Source organism: Echeneis naucrates, chromosome 15 (assembly GCF_900963305.1).
Source record: "Echeneis naucrates chromosome 15, fEcheNa1.1, whole genome shotgun sequence".
NCBI lineage: Eukaryota > Metazoa > Chordata > Actinopteri > Carangiformes > Echeneidae > Echeneis > Echeneis naucrates.
This window is the reverse complement of record NC_042525.1, coordinates 8,930,981-8,949,618: the sequence shown is the minus strand read 5'-3', so window position 1 is coordinate 8,949,618 and position 18,638 is coordinate 8,930,981. Positions and strand designations below refer to the sequence as shown.

General features: G+C 40.7%; 1 protein-coding gene across 2 annotated transcripts in view; it reads right to left on the bottom strand.

Moving 5' to 3' along the window:
• Positions 1 to 870: 870 nt before the first annotated feature.
• marchf8 (membrane-associated ring finger (C3HC4) 8) overlaps positions 871 to 18,638 on the bottom strand; it is a 65,870-nt gene continuing 48,102 nt past the window's right edge. Inside the window, exons 4-10 of one of the 2 annotated variants that reach the window (XM_029521897.1) lie at positions 12,921 to 13,000; positions 11,784 to 12,544; positions 11,600 to 11,738; positions 6,693 to 6,873; positions 5,724 to 5,859; positions 3,934 to 3,948; positions 871 to 2,143 (exon numbers count right to left, since the gene is read on the bottom strand). In XM_029521897.1, the coding sequence (XP_029377757.1) occupies positions 1,839 to 2,143; positions 3,934 to 3,948; positions 5,724 to 5,859; positions 6,693 to 6,873; positions 11,600 to 11,738; positions 11,784 to 12,544; positions 12,921 to 13,000 (1,617 nt within the window). In that variant the 3' untranslated portion in view covers positions 871 to 1,838. The remainder of the gene's footprint in view (positions 2,144 to 3,933; positions 3,949 to 5,723; positions 5,860 to 6,692; positions 6,874 to 11,599; positions 11,739 to 11,783; positions 12,545 to 12,920; positions 13,001 to 18,638) is intronic. The other variant, XM_029521898.1, reaches the window with a different exon arrangement.

Sequence of the window (18,638 nt, the reverse complement as noted above, 5' to 3'; positions counted from 1 at the left end):
GACTGCACCTTCAGCTTCACACCAGCAGGGGACACTGCAGCCAGCTCAGCAGTGCCTGAAGAGGCTGACTGCCAGTCTGTCAGATAACAAGCAGATGGATGTATTGCATTGATTTTATTGCAAAATAAACATTTTGTTCTTGAAAACAATGACCTGTCATGAAAATGTACCACTGATATAAGAATACTGGAATAATGCAGTGGCAGTATCCCAGCTGTGCTTTACTGTGCTTTTATTGGCTGGGGGCGAAAAAAAAAAAAAAAAAAAAGTGCAGGAACAACTTGTCTGATTTTAGCCACAGCAGGCCAGAAGTGAGAAGAACACTGAGTCAAATGAACGGGAACACGCCGGCTGTCTTGTGATTAATACTAAAATAGACAACCTCCAACATGCGAAAGACTCCAGCAAGAAGAAACAAGACCCTTTCACTGAAACTGAGATTCCTACTCATCTGAAATGCTCGGTAATGATCCCATATGCCATGTTGAAACACCACGTCTGGCAGCTCAAACTCTGTGCTTAACCGTGCTAACATGACTGCAGAGATGGATTGTTAGATGTGCCTTAAATCATCCTTCGCTTGTGTTAATCCAAAATATTTATTCAGGATCAGATAATACACCGCCTGCACAGTGGGAGTTACAGTAGGACAGACTGCAAATAGGCAGCGGCAGATTTCCCAAGGCATATCCCATGACTAAGCAAACGAATCAAAATATTAAAAACTGCACATATCACACTGTAAATACTGTGTCATTCGCATGATAGAAAAACACGAGCGACTTTGTTTATGCCCAGAGGCTCTTGTTACGGACATGGAAATTACCTCGCAATTTCCTGTGACCAGTAAAAAAAAGTTTTTTATTTATTTTTTTTTTTAGTTTTTATTTATTTTATTCATTTTTTAATCATTTTTTAAAAAGTTTACATTCTCAAAGCCTTCAGAAAGTTCATGTTGGGGTAAAGAAGTCATGTGGCTGGATTCCCCATTCTCTGCATGCTAATATGGGTCTGACATGTCGTAGTCAGAACTCATCTTTCAAATGTTTCTTCCAGCATAATTCCATTTGTTTTTACCCCGGTTCCTTTTTTGTCATCCATGGGAGGGTTTATATAGATAGGAATATATGCATATGAAGAAATGCAATGTCAAATAAATCAGGAAACCAGGATTTCCAAGTTTGTTTGAGTGTGCTTTCCCCCATGTACAATATATAAGAGAAAAAAGAAGGGGAGCTAGGGAGAGGGAACTAAAAAAAAAAGTGCTTCGATGCATGTCCAGATCAAGGCCTGGTTGGAGCCAGACCAGCGTGGACTTTGACAGACCACAGCAACAGAAATGGCAGTGGCTGGAATGTTCCAGAGATCCGATGCGCAGTGCTACATACTGATCCGTGGAAGGTTAGCCCAAAACTCACAGGAGAAAAAAACAAACATATCCACCAAACCACGCAGCAGAGATGTGTACACCTCTAGGGCTGTTTGTGAGTCCATTTGTCTCAGTCCTGCACTCCCAGAAGTGTACATACAGTGTGTGTGTGTGTGTGTGTGTGTGTGTGTTGCAGTATGCTCCACGCCTCTTCAGACATTTACAGAAGTCAGTGGAAAAAGTCCAGTCCTAGGGAAGGAGGGACGTATGTGGGTGCAGGTGGATGAAGTCGTGAAGTGTGATCAGAAGGATGTGACACAAAACATCAGTCTGTGTCCGTCTGTGGTTTGGGAGCATATAAAGTCCAGAAGAGGACAGTGTGCCAGTATGTGATCACATGGGGGGCGGGGGGGCATTTGGTCATTCCTCAGTTGTGTGGTAGGAAAAACCAATGACATGGACTCAGTGGTCAGACATGGAGCACATCCATACTGTAGTCCTCTGTCTCTGTGTACTGCGAGGAGTTTGTGTCCGACTGGGTGGGGGCCAACGCCTCCTTGTTCTCCAGGCTCGGCTCCATGAGAGGGGGCTTCTCCAGCGCCAGCTTTTTACATGTTTCTGGCCGATTCTGGACGTATATGACCCGGTTGTAGGCCTTGAGTCTCCTCCATAGATGGATGTAGACTTTGCACTGAACATACATGAACACCAGTCCGCCTGTGAAGCCGATGGCCACTACCACCAGTTTGGTCCAAAAAGGCCACTCCAGGATCCCTGAGGGACAGAGAAGAGACACAAAAGAAGCATGTGTGCAAATCAAATACACAGCCGTGTCCAAAAATACACAACAACAAATACTATCAATTAAAAGTGTCTAGTTCATGTACTTAAAGTCCAGGACGTCACAAAGTCACAATGCAGCACAAGCACAAAAACAGGAAGGAAAAGTAAGGCTCAAAAAGCTGCTGATAGTTTAACAGATATTTTAGTCAGTCGTTCGAAAGTTCAACCTTGAACTACTGTCTGCTTTAACAAGGGCAAACTATCACACAATGCAGTGCACATGTGATAAGGAGGACAAATGGACAGGGAAGCAGTTCACACAGATTTTGCAAAGCGTGTACTGTAGACATTACTGCAGACACTTTCTAGGCAGACTTGAAATTTACACTACATTTACAAATTTACACATACACAGATAATGAAAATCTGGTTTGCATATATTTTGGCCAACTAATTATTGCGTGGCACTGCAGTGCTGGCTGGGCCATAAGATGTATAAACAAGTTAGATATAAATGATGAACTTGTCTCGCACCAGAGATTTTGCTGCATTGTGTATACTTCAGAAGCTGTCCCTTTGAAAGAATAACTCCAAGGTGGTTCTGCCAACCACGGATACCCTTCTGACTTAATTTTCAGGAATACGCTCTGTGTAGTGTATATCCACTACTTAATAGAATTACATATCATGCATATTTCTAATACAGTGCAGACTTTTAAATAAAATAAGGAGCTAAGTCAATTGAGTCAGATATATAGTGCTCATTCTGCATTCTCTCACATTAATACATAAATATATAAAAATAATATGCAACAAAAAAATAAACAAACAGCTTAAAAAGTGAGAGCAACAACACTAAAGTAAATTCAAACACCACAGCAGACATTACAAAATGAGTAACAGAAATGTGCACTACCAATTATAGTTCATTTGCTTAACTGTGAAAAACATTTCCATGGGCCCGGAAGCAGTGGCAGCATTTCTGCAAACTGCTAACCATTGAAATATAAAGCTCTAAGCAAAATTTGTGTAAATATTTTTTTACATTCAAAACAAAAACTGAAAGTTTAGATGATATCATCAAAAAGTAACTCAAAAAGAGAAAAATATTTTATATTTCAAAATACTCAGCTGAACTACACACCATCAAACTTTTCATGTGGTCTATAACATGTCAGGTAAACTGGATGGAGGAAATACTCACAATTGAATGTCAAATCCTACTTGGATGATAAAGGTATGGAACAAAATGCAAAAATGCCTGATATGGAAGGAACTAACACTAAAAAGGCAAAAAACTCCTATTTGCGATTAACTACACTTCAGTAGGACGCACAGATCAGGTGCTTACTTTAATGCGTCGGCTTAATGGCTGGAACTAAATTCATTTGAAAATAAATAAATGAAATGATTAATTTTTAAGGCAGATCAGCCAGCTGAACCAGTGTACCTGTTTCCTCTTATGAGCTGAATATTAACATAAAATTTGTTCTAATTAAGCCACAAAGTATAACAGAGAAAAGGGTATTTGCAGTGTTCCTCGACTGTGTGTCTGACAGTATCCATTAGGTTGGAACAGTCAGTGAGGTAGTAAGGCGGTTGTAATATAATCAGCCCAGTGATAAAATACACTTTCTATCTTGAGAAACTGCACTTTTAAGGCAGAAAAGGGAAGGAAAGTGGTGTAGAGTGTGGTTGGAAAAGAACAGGATACAGCTGAGTGAAAGGCTGACAGGGAAAACACAATTTGAAAGTCAAAAGGTCAAACTTGAAATGTTTACCTGGGATTCTTCCGGCTGCATGAGTAAAGAGAGTGTAAGTATCAAGTATTACCAAAGGCAAAGCCAGATATTGAAGTCAAATATTACAGCTGCAATTCGTCATGCAATCATACACATAAATCTGCTTCACAAATCACAGATGACAATTAAATACATTTCAAGGTGTATTTCATCTAATCTGGAAGAAAAGTTAGAGAAGAGACAACTGTGGTTCTGTGTGGCTTGGCAGAGCACAGCCAGTACTGGTGAGGAGCGATTTGGCACCATTATGGTGATTGAACCTGACAGGCCTCAGGGACTCTAACAAGTCTGAATCATCAGGTTGGGCTGAACAGGCACAGCCTGCTCTTCCATCTGCACACCGTCTAACAGGCACCAAATGTGCCAGAGAGAAATGAGTGGCAGCAGACGACATGCCACAGGATGTTACGACGGGTCACAATTTAAGCTGCCTCCTCCATTTTTAGCCCTGACTGTGGGTGGGCACTAAAGACACTACTGGTCATTAAAGGGGTTTTAAAAACCCTTGTCTTGTTTTTTTTTTTTAATATCTATTCTATTCTTTAAAACATCATTATGCCCTGCTTTGTGTGTGCTGGACTATTGCCTATAGTTTTTACATCCCACAGTTGGCACCAGCTCCACGTTGGCACATGGATATAATATTACAAAAAAATGGTGAAAAAATCTGTAAGCTTATCATGGGCCAAAACAGACTTTTTCCCACCAGGAAATAGAACAAACACAGGCTGTGAGGTCAGCAAAAAGGGCCCACACAAAACTCTTTAAAGTAATAGTTTTTGGAAATGCATTGAAGACCACAGAAAGATCTGGGGTTGCCAGGAAATAGTCTGGCACATAATACTCTTTGGTAAAACCACACTTTGAACACTACACATATAATGTGTTAATTAGTCAGCGTTAGTGGGGCTGGCAGGCAGGTTTGAATACATTTAAACCAGGAACCCAACTATGCTAAGCTAAGCTAAGCTAACAGCTACTGGCTTGGTATTCAGTATGGATCAGAAGCAGTGCCAGTCTTTATCTAACACATGGGGGGGGGGGGGGGGGGGGGGGGCAGATATATGGTTGTGTGGGTTGGACATTTATAATTGAGCCACTGTGATGAGTCTGCCACAAAGACGCAACAAACCAGCAAACTACTACAGCTACTGTGGCATGACTGCTAAAGCTTGAGCTTTGCTTTGTGTAACACATCAGTGCTAATAACCTGCACAGTCATAAAAATCCTTAATCCTCGTGAAGTCAATTTCTTTCTTTCAACCCTAACCCTCAGAGTGCACACAAACGCACACACACACGACTGATCTAACCCTATCTAAATAGTAACAGTGAAACTCAATACTTTGCAATAATAACCTCTCTATGTGAGTGAATTTAAATGTGAAATGGGATCTAAAAGTGGATGAAGTGGATGCTACATCCGTTTTTTTAAAATCACCTCCGTTCTTTTGTCTTTAACTTTCTCCTTTATAGATGGCAGGTAACAAATCAGAAAACTCTTCTCCACATTTGTTCTTTCTCCACTGTGACTTTTATGCCCACTGAGCTTCAGCAAGTGATTTACGCCCACATATATTCCAATGATAGAGAATATTTCACACTATTCACACTGACTGCTCATACTAGTAAAATAACACTACATTTGTCATTACAATGCATGAATGACTGGATGAATGGGTGAACATAAAACTATATCTAGCACCAGACAATGTTTGTGTGTTAATTATTATGTGTACATTTGTCCAAGAGTCCAAGGCTATGCTTACCTTGTCTGATTTCATCGGCCGTCCTGTCGATAAGAACATACAGCGACCAAACCACGCAGGTGATAGCGATAACGTGGAAAGTCACCGAACACATGATCTTCCTTCTCTCACTTGCCGTCATCTGTAACTTCTCCCACTATGAAAAGAGGCACAAATAATGCATTTCATGTTGAAGTTAACACTTTCACTGTTGGCTCTGTTGACCATTTTCTTTATAGTGAGCTAAATATATTTTATGTTGAGCAGTCTGCTCCTGTGGTCAGGATCCAACGCTGCATACAGCTCCCTGGCAGGGCGATAGAAAAGGCCAGCTAGCCTTCTGCCTGCCAGCAGCCTCGGTTAACATAGTGTAGCACCTTGTCCATGGCTGGCTACACATCAGAGGAAATGAGCCACACAAGGACAACACAAAATAAAAAACCTAAATCCAAGCTGGCGAGACTCTCCAAAAATGTAAATGCATTACTTATGTGCAGATTGATGAAATGTCCTGATGGCAGGGTAACTTGACAAGAAATGTGTATAAGATGAAACTGAGAACAAATCATACCAAGACAAACATCCTCATCGTATCTCCAATTTCTCTGCACACTATCGAGAGCAACTTCAATGTTGAGCAATGGGATTCAGAAGCTATTAACAGCAGAGCATTTGTTGAAGACTTTTTGTGCAGCTAATGAAGGGTGGAAAATTTTAATTAGAGTGTCCTGCTATCTCGAGGCCACAGAGATTGATAAGAGCCTTTAACAGAAACGCTCTGCCTCTAAAAGTTCTGCTCATGAATGCAGCTTCAAAGCTCGATGTCAAGCTTGTGTTATCTGCCTGACAAATTAGAGACAGCTTTCGCATTTTCAGCCTCATAAAAAAGAGCTGGAAATTAATAACTGAGACTGAGCTAAGAAACATGATCATTAGTTGAAATGATGTCCCATTTTGGACAGATATGTACACATACAAACTGTGGCTTACCTTGCGCAGCGGTTTCAGCTTGGTCTCCATGATGAACTCATATTTACAGAGCTCACAGCAGCGCGTGTCAGAGCTCTTGATCCACTGCTGTAGACAGGCCTGGTGGACGAAGCGCAGGCTCCCCGTGCAGTGGCATGGTGTGATCAGAGGACTCTCGTCGTCCCCTTCACAGTGACAAATCCTACGGGAAGAACACAATCAACATGAAGCGGAAGGAAAGACATCTGTGAGATGGAAGAAAGAAAGATCAAAAAGAGAAAAGTTGGCAGACAAAGCTGACAGATATTTCCCCAAACTTGGATTTTGGAGGATATGTGTCAGCAAATTTGTTTAGAAAATGCTAACACACATCCAGACATTGCAGATAGACGGGTAGAAAACATGGCAAAGTGGAATATAATATCCCAAATATAAAAAGATATTAACACCCTGAACACCGAGTGACTAGTTGTCAATAAACCATATCCAGACAAACTAAGGTGATTCATTTGCAAATCAAAGTGAAAAAAAATAAATTAAAAAAAATCTTTCATGCTCTTGTGATGTTGTGTAACAAAATTGAACTGAGAATTGAATTAAAGAAGTCCAATCTCAGATTTGCTTCACGCAGCAGCAGAGTCAAGTCACCTGGAATGACAAATACATCAGGTGGACAAATACAGGAAGAGCAGACCAACCATTGCATTTATTCTTATTTTATTTCATTTTTATCAAAAATTCAACCTTCAGTGTTTTGGTTGCCTTGCTCAACTACAGACCAGCCCTGAATTTGGAATCATTGCAAACCATTTTTTTTTTTTTTTTAACTTCTACTGCATGCACATCCAATTGAACATAGGTGAATGTAATATTATACTCAGCCTCTGTATATGAGGGTTTTCTGAGGTATTCTGAACAAAGCTGGAATTTTTTACTTTTTTTTTTCTGTGCTACATCTGAGGACTGTGGGAGAAGATGAAAGGTCTCCCCTCTGTTGTTCCTCAGATTACACATATCAGACTCAATATGAAAGGTCTGAGGGTGGCAGCTATTAGTCACTCCACACAAAGGAGTGTATTTGTCTGTGTGCATGTTCGGTATGAGTGAAAGATTGTCTGTGTATCTGATGTTGGAAGAGATTGTATGAGAATCCAGATTATATACAAATTTACACAGGTAAATCATTCAGTCTGCCAAAGCTGCGAGTCCCAGCAGTAAAGGACAAAATGACAGGTTGAATGTAAGACAGTATCAGATGTTTCCACCTGACACAGAGGAGGAGGGAGCTGAAGTCGTCATGATCTCAGAATTTAATGTCAGAACGTTGACCTTGTTGTTGCTGTTAAGATCAGGGCTCAGTGAATGAGCAATAAGCCCAAAAATCACAGAACAACTTTAATGAAAGATCAGGCTTATGTTTTCTGGCTTTACCAACAACAGTCATAAAGGGAGAAAAATCTGTGGTGCAGGATGAAGTCGTAGGTTTTATAGATAAGTGAAGCAGCTATACTTCAAATCTTTTTTTTTTCCTGACCAATTTCAAACAGGAGATGCATATAATATGAGATTCGTCTATGTTTTCCCCAGAGCGAGGTGCAGAGAGCTGTGGCGGCACTCTCTAGGGAAGAAGAAACAAGTAAACAAAGTATAGGAGGGAAAAAAGGACGTGAGAGGGAGAGAATAGAGCAGGGATATCAAACAGGACTTTCTGTTCTTCCTGATATGGGGAGGATGAGAACACATGAAGACCCACACGCACATCCTCATGTGCCCACACATTAGAAAGTGAGTGAGACGTTAACGTCTATTTCCAGACTTAACTGATCTGTCCACAGCGTTACAAGATTAAAAGCCAAAGTGAGTGAAGGAGGATAAAAATAGGTCATTTGTACGGATTTCTCAAACAGGGGAGGAGGAGGAGGGAGTGCAGTGGGGACTGAGGGATTAAAGGATAGACGAGGCATAATTAACATCTCTAGAAGAGGCTTTTTTCCTGTTGGTTATGGCCGGGCTTTTTTGTCTGTGTTTGTTTGCATGGATTGTAAGATGAACTGCAAATTTCCATTCAACACATACTGTCCAGTACTCATATTTCAATTAAGAATTTTTATTTATTTATTTTTTAATAAAATAATGAGCCTACGGAGCTGGATTCCCTTTCAGAGCTCATATCAAAAGTTGGTCAGATTTAAAAAAAATAAAAAAATAAATAAAAAAAAATAATTCTGATTTCTATGTGGATTGGTTATAAGCGTGGGAGGGGATGACTGTAGAAAAATCCCAACTCCCACAAAATGAGCCATAGCAAAAATATAATGATAAACAACACGAAAATGTTCCTATGTCAAGAAATGTGTTTTTCCACAGGCTACTTTTGACACCATGGGTTGTGTATATATTAAATATACTGCTATAAAAATTACGATCCCACGATCAGGGCACATGATTTGCCATCCAAACATATGAACATAATAATCTTGCAAATTTACAAAATTATCTCTCAATCTGCGACAGCAACAGCTCATTCTAAGGACTGCAAGGCATGTTAGGGAAGGGAAAATTTTATTTGCATCACTTGTGCAGCCAAAACACTCCCTGTTTAACAGTAATTTTAAAATAGAAAATGTACTTTTGGAGTATTAATTGTGAGAAGAAAAACAGAGTTGGGAAATCACAAGCAGCACAAGCTGAGAGGGAAACAAGCTCGGCAGCATTACAGCCCTGGCATTTGCTTTTTTCCTGTTCTCACTTGTCTGCTTCAACATAATGTTCCTCCACGACATTCAGATCTGTGCAGTCCTCTCTCTCAGTGTGCTGCTTTAAAATCCCCTCCCTCCACTTATTCCTTCTCCTTTCGTCATCCTGAAATGTTTATGCATTTATCATCAAATAAATTCTTTAGCAGCAATCAGTTTTTTTCTTCTTTTTACTGCTAAATAGCTTTTCTCGGGGGTGGTATGGAGTGTAGTGTTACATCTCCAAGTTTAGTTTCATTTTTAGTCTTGACAGTTAAAGTTGTACGCTCTGTTAGAGACACATTGATCATAAAAAAAATTAATTCCTCAGAAGAAGCTTATATTTTGTAGGAATGTTAAGGAATCACACAGACTGTTTGGTTCATACTGCATATGCAAAACCCAGAGGAGGTTTTAAATATTAGAGGCTGATATGTTTTTGCTTTCTGCAGCTCTCCACTAGTACGCAGATGAGAATAAAAAAGGTTGGTAATGCAAATGTGCACGTCGTGCAAGCCATAAAGATACGAATAAGAGAAGAAGACGTAATTCAAGTACTGGAAAAGACCATATGCAGTCAAAAGAAAGAAACCTGATATAATTGCCATTTACTTCAAAGAAAGTGTTTTTCTGCTTCACTGCTGATCACCAGGCACAGCAGCCATGTGTCAAGAAACATAAAGCATCATTTAAAAAGCAGGTGAGAAGATAAATCCTAGCTGTTGTAAATACTATTCCAAGTGCTAAAGGCTTTAGAAATAATCACAGAGATCGGTTTTGGAAAAGGTTTATGCATTTTGGTGAGAATCACTGAATGCAAATTAAATGTTTGTGGTTAAATTGTGACATTTCTGATTAAAAAAAATGGCCCTGGTCATTCCTCAGCAGACTTTCAACCAAATGTTGTCAATACATGTCCTGGCAAATAATTGCTATTCATCTGTGAAAAACACCCAGCCCGCCAACGCAAACACGCTCCGTAACAGGTGAGGTCAGCCTCGGTGCTCAGCTCACGTTTTAAGCCACCTGACAGAAAGCTGGCACAACACACGTGTGTTTGTGTGTGTGTGGAATCCGAGACTATGCAAACTATTTGAAGCCAATAATCTCCTGTCTGATCTCGAGCCTTCACCTTTCCAATTCTGAGCTTGTGTTTCTCCATCAGCCCACAGCTGACATGTAAGATGTTTAATTTGGAACAGAGCACATGCTGAGCCCACAGTTGAGAGGACATTAAAATGAGATTTATTTAATTCACATTTTTGCTGTGTTCTAGGCTGAACTCATCAATCCAGCGACCTGCTGTCAGAGTGCAGTATTGAGAAACAGATACTCTAACCCAAAAGGGCACAATGTGGCTTATTAAGGATTCAAAATTCCTTTTCTTTAGAAGGGCTACATGCAGGCTCCGTCCTTCTATCGCGGCCTCGCTTGTCAAAGGAACATGAAAAAGACAGATCACGACCCAATCAGTCAGAAGCCATTGGTCCACCACCATTTATTTTACCTGACCTGCCTCTGTCCCCCCACATTTTTCAGGTGTGCAGAGGCACACAGAAACACACACACTCCATTCCCAAATACTATGACATTTTCTTTGCTAACCTCTGCTCCTCTATATTTTCCTTAATATTTCTATTGCCCTTGCTCCTGCCTTTACTACAAGACTTGAAGCTTATGGGCAAAAATCAATCACAAATTTCAGCAGCCCATGTAAGACACTTTAGAGCCTCATCGATCTGGAAACCATGAAATATTATTTAAAAAATTCAACTTGACAGTGTAGACAAAAACATGACAGGGCACTGAGCTAACAGTGAAACAAAATGAATTGGTGTGAAATTAAATGGAGCCACATTTTTACGCCATGCACACATGCGCCACGCGCACACACACACCCCCCCCAAGGAGCTGAATCAGGACAGCTGAGGATGAGGCATATGGTGCAGCAGTGTGTGTAAACTAAAGCAATTATACGTTAGGTTCTCCTGATCTGCAGGTCCGGTCCGAGTGGGGATTCTGAGGAAAATACAGCTGCTGATTGCTGGGTAGTTACACTACAGGATGAGAAGCTCTCCACTATTCCACAGGGCTGTGGGGTTCACTGCCACGTTAACGGTACAGGGGTGGTCTGGGCTCTACCAAGTCACTGTAAGGGTGGGTGCAGATAATACCATCCAGACAGTCACCCACCTGCAGCAGTCCCCAGACAGCGAATAGGGTGACAGTGGCCCAGTTTTCTCAGACAAAGGGGATGGGCAGCAGTCCAAGTCACTGTCCTCATCCATATAGCACAGGGGGGCTAGAAGACCACCTGGCCCAACCAATGTGACTGTATCTGGGGTTGCCTGTTGGATTGTTCCTTTTGGAGCTGAACAGGACCTGTCCTCCTCAAACACGTCATCATCTCCCAGTAGATCCTCAGGAAACCCTGACTCGCTGCCTCCCAGCAGGGCACTAGAGGACTTGGCGATGTGGAGGTGAGAGGCATAGCTGCCCAGCTCAGAGCACTGCAGACTGGCCGAAGTGGAGGATCGAGAGAAGGGGAGGAGGAGACGGAGAAAATTGGCGCTTGGAGAGTGATGCAGGTGGAGGTGGGTATTAGGGTTAGGGCTGGAGAGAAAAAAGGGAGGAGGAGGCGGGCCCTTGGTGGCAGGGTCACATGCTGGGATGCCCAACATGTATTTGCAGTTGTTGGTGAGGGAGGGGACAAGGTGGGGGTTGTTGCGTGTTGAGAAGGCTGAATTTGGGTGCTTTTGTACGGGTGGTCCAAGCTGTTTGCCATCAAGTGTGTGAGCCCTTTGATCCACGCTGGGTGGCTGAGCTGGTTCAGGCTTCACCTCCAGCTCTCCCTCAGAGCAGGTGCGATCTATAAAGTGCAGGCCACGACAGAGACTGTCCACACGCTGGCCAACATCATTCAGAGACACAGAAAACTTGAGGGAGCCATTAGGCCGGATGTTGACAGAGGATGGGCGGAGCAGGGAGAGACAGTCCCGTTGTTTAATGTGTTTGGAGGCTGGTAGGGCGTCTGCGCAGAGGGTGGTCACTGAAAAACCTCCTGAACCTTGACAGCTTTTACCATTAGAATTCAACAGTATGACTGTGGTCTGCTTCTGACAGTCCTGATCCTGAATGCTGATGTGAAAGTGTTTGTGCATGTGTGTTTATGAAAGGAACGTGCGAAACAACAGTGGCCAAGGACAGCAGGAGAAGGAACAGGAAAGGGCAAAAGAGAGAAATGGGAAAGCACGTCATGCATTTGAAATCAAAGGAATTTGAATAAAAGGAGATAAAAGGTTTTGGAAGCTGCTACAATCACATCCATTTTAAAGCATATTACTACATTACACCACAGTGACACTTTGTCGCTTAAAGGTTAAACCACCACCACCCACTGATAAGATCCTTTCCTAATCAATAATGGACTGATAAATAGGGCTGATTTATTGACCTCAAGCGTTCATATCATTCACTGGCAATGAGAGTGAAATGAGATTAAAGTGGTTTGTACCTGCAGATGTCCTGACTGGAGGGGGAGACTGATGTCCTGGAGAAACTGCATGGAGCATTGACAGAAGTTGGGCTCCCCGCCTGAGGAACAACACAAATGCACAAAACACAGCAGCTTAGGATAGACAATCTAATAATGAGATGTCTAGGTGAAACCCTCAGGCCAAATGACTACTGTATCATTTAACAAACTGAATCAAATCATAGCCTGAAAGATCTTATGTGATGAAAATAATGTCAGTGCCTAAATCAGATCTTAACAAAAAGATTAAAAACATGTCGCCCCGATGCACAGGATGATGAAAAGAAAACCACAATAATGGCAATAAATTTCTCTGATTAAAAGGCGTGCCTGGCCATATCTGCTTAAGCAAAACAGGGCTATCATTCAGTAAGGAAGGCCGACCGCAAGACAGAGTGAGCGTTATGAAGAATGTGGTGCTGAGAAAAGCACAGCTGGGGCTGAAGGCTGTACGGCGGTTCAACCTCCACAGAGAGTTTTTGAACAGATGCACTTGCCCGTACAAGACTATTAAAGAATAAAAAGCCTTTATTTGTTTTACCAAAATGAGATGGCGAGGATATTTAAATTAGTTTTAGAGTTCAAAGGTTGCTTCATGGTTTATTACCATTTAGGTTTCATTTTAGAAGTTTTGGAAATCATTTCTTTGGTCACATCGTGCTTTTTTTGTTGCCTGTCTTTTACTAGTAATTCAGCCCGCAAGAGTGGCCTTTTCAGTTTGCCTGCAGGTACTTTGTCATTTGTGTAGTTGTTTTAGAAGGAAGCATTGATGCAAGAAAATCTTGAAAAAAATGTCTCCTATTTGGAAGAACTAATCAGATACTAAGCCTGAGGCTCACAGACACTGTGCCCATGGCTGATTATGCGATTGGCTGACAAACATTTTTTTGCATTTTTTCCATTTTCAGGTTACACACACTGGTATCATTATCCATAGGAAAAAATGGCCAAAACTATACAAAATTTGCAATAAATCACAGTGTTCCTTTGACAGAATAATTTGACCTGAGGGGCTATTTGGGAAAGTCAAAAGGTTTGTAAACTTATTACAGTCACTTTTCTTTTTCAACATTTCATATGAGTAAAATAAATTCCTGAGCTTAAATGTAGCCAGGCTAGGTGTCCTTCCCTCTGCTTCCAGTCTTCATATGCTATGATAAGATGATCAAAGTCTACAGTGAGCGATACCATGTTCATGTTAACACACAAATTCACAAAAAGAACTTGAATAAAAATATTTCCCAAATTTCAGAATCCCATCAACTAAACATCTGGCGGCTCTCACACAGTGACAGCTAAGACTGGACAGGGAACAGAACAGCATCCGATAGGATCTGGGTTGCTAATGTAAAGACACGGGGCCTTGGAAATTTCAACTAAAAAACTAATTACCTATTGATCTGACTTCTAACTAAGGGGAAATTTATAGCTCACTGCCTGTCACCGATCAATAGGAAACTCAATGCCCAGCTTTGTCCTTCAGCCTGTTTTTCTGACTGTACATGAACAGCACAGCTCCTCTTTAACTGCTTTTTTCAGATGTGTTCTCTCTCTTTTTCATAAAGTTATTCGTAGTTAACTATGGGATGCATTGTTCCGTTAACTTCGATTCTGATTGAAATTCAGCAGTAGTTCACATCCAAGAATGCATTTTGAGCCCGTTGAAGGTAACTGAACTATGAGATGGTGGCAAAATCAGAAACGGCTCTAAGAAATGGCAGAGAAACAGAGCACAGGATACTAGCACCACTGCATATTTAACCATGTAGCTACTGTAGGTGCTGATCCACCACTACATTGATACCATGGCTGAATTGCACTGACGGCTCTAGCTGGTATTTTCAGTCTTTATTTTGTTTTATTTTTTTTAAGTTGTATAAATATAACGTTCCGATGGGATCTTGCTTCTGTTAATCATTCATTTGCCATCTGGTAGGAATTACCCAACAAACGGAAGGGTACTGAGAACATGGTGATAATTAACTTCCTAACAGTGGATAAGACTCTTCAGATTTAATAAATGCTCTCACAACCGCTCTCTCCTGTGACTAGGAACTTTGATGAGTAAACTAGTGACTGTCGATGGATAACTAGAGCAATACCAGCTATGATATTTTGGTGACTAACAATAAATTGCATGAAAAGGATTTGATGCTTGCCATCTTTTACTTTAGAAACTATGTAAAGGAGCATATTTTGCATGTTTTGATTAAATAAAATCAAGCATCACATCATATTCTCATTGTGCTTGGTGGAACTGTCTCCAATTTATTATAATGCTTACTCATTTAACCTCGTCACTTGAAGGCTCCCACCCTCCACCTACATCCTTCATCTTGCTATACCATCTGGTATTCCGCTAACACTTTGTCTCCTATCTGCCATTACTTAGGCCTCCGTTTCTCATTTGCCATCTCTACCAAGAGACGGATGCAGCTATCATTTTCTAGCCAAGGGGACCTTTCAAAGAGCAACCTTTAAGAGCTAAAAAAGCAATGAATCACTGTCCCCAGAGTGACGCTTCTAACAAGTTGGACACACGACTGAACGGAAAAAGTAGACAGGCCAAATGTTGACAAGATGCCAAAAGAAAGGCAGCATGGGAAAACTGCACAAATGTTTAATAAAAGAAGTAAGAAACTAAAATTATTTCAACCCAAAATTCTTTCGGTTGGAATATGTAAACTACACTGAGGAAAATGTAGGATTTAATTAACCCTTCCTGTCTGCACAGGGATTATACTCTTTGGATGAGTTTTGCATTGATTCACTAGAGACAAAGAATACTCACCTGTCTATAATATATAGACAGGTGAGGAATGTAATCACTGAAGAATGAGTCGGGAGCAAACTGCTGCATAATTCAATCAGAGGCCAACTGTCTTCATCTGGCACCAGACAAATACAGAGAATCCACTGTCAGCTTCAAAGCAACCTCTTATAACTCTACTCTAAGAAAAAGTCAAACTCTATTTTATTGAGAAGTTCCAAGCAGATTATAGTCTGGATGACTTGGTGGAAGCACTCTGTCTAAATGGGAAAAAGAGAAAAACTGATTGGTTTGCCTGGCCAATTACTTCTCCAGCAATTTACGCTGTGTTAATGGCCTTCAATAGGTTCGAATGGGATGTGATCATGTCAGAAAGCAGAAATGAGCAGAGAGCTCAATAGTGTCTGTTTATTTAGATATTAAACAACTTAAGTAAATGTCCTCTACTCTCATGAGGCAGTTTCTGTTTACAGGAGAAGAGATGATTATCAGAGATAAACGGAAAGGATTGCGAACAACATTGAAAGTATTTCATGGAAAATGATGAAATACATTCAAATCTGTTTATTTTGCTGGCACATCCATATTTGAAGTTCAGCCGTGCTGCTTCAGAGATAAGATGCATTGTAGTTTGTCTTCCTATTTTTTTGGTGACCCTTCATAGCTGTTCATATAAACAATAATGGCACTTTCCACCAAAAGTATTTTATAATTAAATCATTTTAAGCTGTTTTTTCCCCAAAGACTGGAGCCAGCTTCAGCAGAAAAAATAGACTAAGAAAGAAAAAGAAACAAACAAAAAAGTGAAAATGTGTTCCAAGAAATTAACAATTAACATCCATTTCTTCTGAATCGTGTATTGACTCAGTGCCTGCATTTTATATTAACTGAACAAACCAGTAGAGCATGTCCGTCTGAGATTTGGAGGAAAGACCCAGGTTGGACCCAGTGGCAATGGAGCCTGAAAATGTAGTAGTTTGAATTTTTGAACACTACCAGATGTTTGGCTGACTGTCAGCAGCCCACTGAGCTGTGGGTCGTTGCTTAGTGTCTTTATAGGGGACTGTAATACTTTAATTCCTTCCCAAAAAGTGTAGGAGGCATCGTGCAGCTCCCTGGCTCTGTGCTAAAGAGAGAAACGGCTACAGCTAAGCCTCCTGACCTCACTGAGTGGAAACTCGACTCACGCCAAATCAACGGGTAATCCTTGGCCCACGCTCTGTGCTGAGATAAACCCTTCACGGCTGGTTTTGTATGTTCTACACTGACTGTTCCTTAATATTATACAATATTTGCCCTGAACTCCACCTCTTCTTACAATTGTAAAGACACTTTTTTCCTAACAACTCACTGAAAGACACAATCAATTAACAGATAAATATATTGCAGATGACAAACAGAGAGTTTATGGCTTTGGTACATTTGTTTTGGAGCCATGCACAAAAAACAATCCCACTGATGGAGGCAATACCATCTTCATAAACTCACTTCACCCCTGCTAAATGTCCTGTCATATAAACTGACTTCTGAGGAGTGTTTCATGTCACTGGATATCTAGAAAGTATTTTCTGAGCCATCCTCACAACAGAGAACACTGCACAACTGAAGGAAACAGCGGGAGGTCAGGCTGTCAACATGAAAAAGCATCAGGAGTTGGATCCTGCCAGGTTAGCGGTTAGCGGTGTAAAACTAGAGCAAGTGCTTCGACAGAGCTAACACGATTTTTGGATGTTTGAGCTTTCACATACACAATACCCAGACTGTAATGCCATGGCAAGCTTGAGATGTTATGAAATATTCCTCTCACACTGATGCTGTGGTTATTTATGTAGAGAGAGGTCTTTTAAATAGGTCAACAATTGGATTCAAGCACATTTATTTTGATCAGATCCAACACGAGCCGATGTGATTCAGCTTGAATCTGTGCCGTGGGAAGCAAAGTGGGGTTTGTTTTGGTGTCTTTATTCTGAGTCTGGCTGGAGTTCACGTTAAAATAAATGAAAACAATTAAGTCAAGATGAGCCATTTAAATCTCTGCTCACACAAACAAGGCATTTGTGTAAATTAAGTGAAGATCGTCTCGGCTGTGCATTTCACTTTGGTCTGTAGAAGAGCTTAATCTTTCATTTTCAGTATAAATGAACTTGACCTAGATTCTATGCAATTTCAGCAAAAATAAATAAATACAAATTTGAGTCACTACTGGAAACATGAAAAATCTTCCATCTCATGCTGCCAATACTGCAGAGAGCAGGAAAAGTTATAAATGTACTGCATATATGCATAATATCATCCCTATAGCCTCACAGATCATATTCTGACTCAAAGCAGCTTCTCTGGAAAACGGTTTCATGAATGTGATGCGTTACTGCATCGATTACACCTTTTCCATAGTGCAAAGTTAAAGTTTGATGTTTTCAGACTGAGCCTTTAGCAGCCTCTCAAAAGTTTCGGCTTCCTGTATTGTGTCCTCACTCAGTCCAAAGTGCTCTGGTAAATCAAACCTTTATTGAACCACTCTCAGCTGACTTGTCCAATCAGAGCAATTAATACAGATTTAAAACCTGCCAGCTGGAGGCATATCCCTTTTGGAAGAAACAGGAAACATCAGTTGGCATCAAGACTGATTACTGATTTAAGATGTCTAATTTAAGAGCCTTCTTCATAGTTTGTCTATCACTCCAAGACACATTGATTTATCAGAGAAATGGAAATCTAGGTACGAAATTAAAAGACAATGAATGCTGCTCAGAAACCATAAACTAATCAATTTCTCCCACTGCTGACGATATCCTGAGCCAATATACACAATAAGATTTTAATTGATCTGTCATGAGCTATCCAAAGCCCCACCAAACTATCAAAGCAGAGCGTCTGAGTGTAGAGAAAATAGAAAATGCCAACACAATTGACCTTTTTTTATTATT